The following is a 2,682-nucleotide window of genomic DNA, read 5'->3' as shown; positions in this document are numbered from 1 at the left end:
TTGGATTGCTTTGTGGGCTAAGGTATTTGTTGATGGTCAGTGAATGGCTCCAAGTCGACAACTTGCTTTTAAAAAAAATGGATCTACAATAATACAATACTCAGCATGCAATGCATTAGTTGCTCAGGTCCATACAGGCTGTGAAATTGTATTTTTTTTATATTGATGTCACTGTGTGCAGCGCTAATGTGCGGCGTTCTCATCATTCTCCGTTCAGTCACTTTAGGTTGTTGAACCCACATGTGCATGTACGCAGTGTATCTGTCTGTCCAGAGGAATCCACCATCCATTGAAACAGGACATTTCTAACTGAAGAAGACGATACCTTTGAAACATACCCACTTTACTTGTGTTATAACCTTAAATGTACTAAATGTATGATGCCTTTTGGCTCTGACAAAAAGAAAGTCTTCACTTCATTTTTGCTGTTTAGTTAACTCCTTCCAAACTTCCAGGTACCTGGTCAAACTGCCTTTTGTCGATGGCAACAGAGTTGGAGTCTATGGAAAGGTAACATAGCATCTCATAAATCAAACCCCCCACTTTGTATCCTCTGTTTTTTAAAAGTCATAATTTTCTCTCCTTTTTTCAGGCGTATGGAGGCTTCTTGTCCTCAGTCCTGCTCCTGTCCCACAGCTCGATGTTCAGGTGTGGCATCGCTGTAGCTCCTATAACAAACTGGAAGCTCTATGGTAAGATGGAGGGGAGTCAGTCGGAAAATATACACAAATCTAGTAATCATCAGAACTGTCATGTTTTCCCATACTGTACAGAGGCACTTAAATAGTCAGGCAGCAACCACTGTTAACATTGGTGCATTGTAAGTTTTAAACTTTGTTAAACTCATGAAGGCTAGAGAAGAGCAACATTGTTCATCGATGGCATTTGTCTGCCATTAGTGACATTGTTAAAATAATTGGAAGTGTTATCCTGAATTAAAAGTGCTTTCTTTTTATTTTGTACAAAGGTTCGGCCTTTGCTGAGAAATACTTTGGCTCTCCAGTGAAAGAGGATCACAAATACCAGGTGTGACTGCACGTCAGGAGCATTTCCAAGGTTCCTTAGACTAAATTGCGATGAAAACTCTTTAATTGTACCAATTTTTTTTTCAACAACATTTCCTGCTGAACTTAATGCAGGTAGAGAAGGACCCAAAAGCACAAACTCAAGGAGGCAGAGGCAGTTAAAAGACTTTATTGCCAGATGAACAAGCGAAAAACTTACATAAAAAAACCACATGGTGGGAAAAGGCAAGGCTGGTAGGGAGGTTGATACACAGGGAAGATGTCTAACTTGAGCATAGTGCAGGAAAATCAATGGTTCCAGTGCCGGTGAGCTGAACAGCAGTGACAATGTGGCAGACGACAGAGCAAAGGGTGGTTGTATGAAACATACAGCACTTCTAGAGACATGGATAAAGGAATGGAAATGGGTGGGAAAAATTAGGTAGGGAAAATGAGGAGAACGGACTGAGCAAGCAAACACAACACCATGTTTTTGTCTACCCCCCCTAGCTGGTGTTCCTGGACTGACACAGCTTTTGCAAACCAGGTGGATGTAAAGCGGTTCATTACACATAAATGAGGACAGACCTGTTGTATCTGAGCAGGTGCTTCGAGCATCAAGCACAAAGCTGTAAGTGTCGAGCGCGCCGACTGCGTGGGAGTTTCAAAGCACGTCTGCCGGTCATGAGGGGCAATGACAGCACGGGCGAAATTGTCACATTTCCCGTCTTGTGCCTCTGATGCAGCCCTGGCAATCACCGAGCGGCGCGTCAGAAACAGCTCGTACAGAGACTCCAGATAATGAAAAGGTTATTGCTGTCAGAGCAATAGAGAGTGACGAGACCTTCAAAAAACACTGCACCGCATGTCTGTAGCTCAAGGTTGGCAGTGTTTTCAAAGTTCAGTACATGTGTGGAGAGATTAAACGGCCAATCAATCCCTTATCGTTGCCTGTATGATCTGCAACGTGGACATCATAACTGTTATGTGTAATTGCTTACAGTTGTACGATCAAGTAAGAATAATATAATTGTGCTTCATGCTCAATTACAGCTGGTTCATTATAAGATCTTACATGGAACAATCTAGCTGATGCTCCGTCTGCCCCAATAATCACACAGTCACCTCCGCACATTCTGGTCTTGCACACAGATTGAAACATTCTGGTCGGTGGTCATTAGGAAACTCTCGCTGATCCTTGGCATCAGCATTCTGACGGCACCGTCGCCACGTCTGCCAGAGGGACCGTCCGCATCTCTGTTCAATTTCAGTTCAATTCGTTTGTATAGCGGCAATTCGCAGCATATGTCATCTCATAGTGTTTCAGGTAGTAAGGCGAGGACTTTATTTATTTATTTAATTTTAAACAGAGAATCCAACAATCCAGGGGGCTGTATCCCTGTCATAGCATCATGTAAAACATCATAGTAACAAACAACTGAGCAATACATGGCTCCCGTATATCTGCAGTCGAATGTGCACAGTAATCCATCATTTAAAGCAGCTCTCCACTCACCCTCATCCCCATTCCCTTTTAAGCACACCATCCTACATTTACATTTCTATACAATATACAGTATTCTCAAGATGTATACGCAGCACACAACCTCACGCCTATCATCAATCATCAATTTATCATTCAGTGACTTCTGAGGATATTCAGAGCCTTTCACTTCTT

At 42.5% G+C, this 2,682-nt stretch overlaps 1 protein-coding gene across 1 annotated transcript in view; it reads left to right on the top strand.

Moving 5' to 3' along the window:
- The window catches only part of LOC103367610 (inactive dipeptidyl peptidase 10-like), a gene marked incomplete at its 3' end in the record, with an annotated part of 154,111 nt that extends 153,085 nt beyond the window's left edge, over positions 1-1,026 (top strand). The window contains 3 exon segments of the mRNA XM_008295692.1: positions 456-510; positions 593-692; positions 968-1,026. Coding sequence (XP_008293914.1) covers positions 456-510; positions 593-692; positions 968-1,026 — 214 coding nt within the window.
- Between the last annotated feature and the right edge of the window lie 1,656 nt (positions 1,027-2,682).

This window comes from Stegastes partitus, unplaced genomic scaffold, assembly GCF_000690725.1.
Source record: "Stegastes partitus isolate 25-593 unplaced genomic scaffold, Stegastes_partitus-1.0.2 Scaffold1070, whole genome shotgun sequence".
Classification (NCBI taxonomy): domain Eukaryota; kingdom Metazoa; phylum Chordata; class Actinopteri; family Pomacentridae; genus Stegastes; species Stegastes partitus.
Note: the sequence above shows the minus strand (reverse complement) of the source record. Positions and strands in the feature narration are given on the sequence as shown.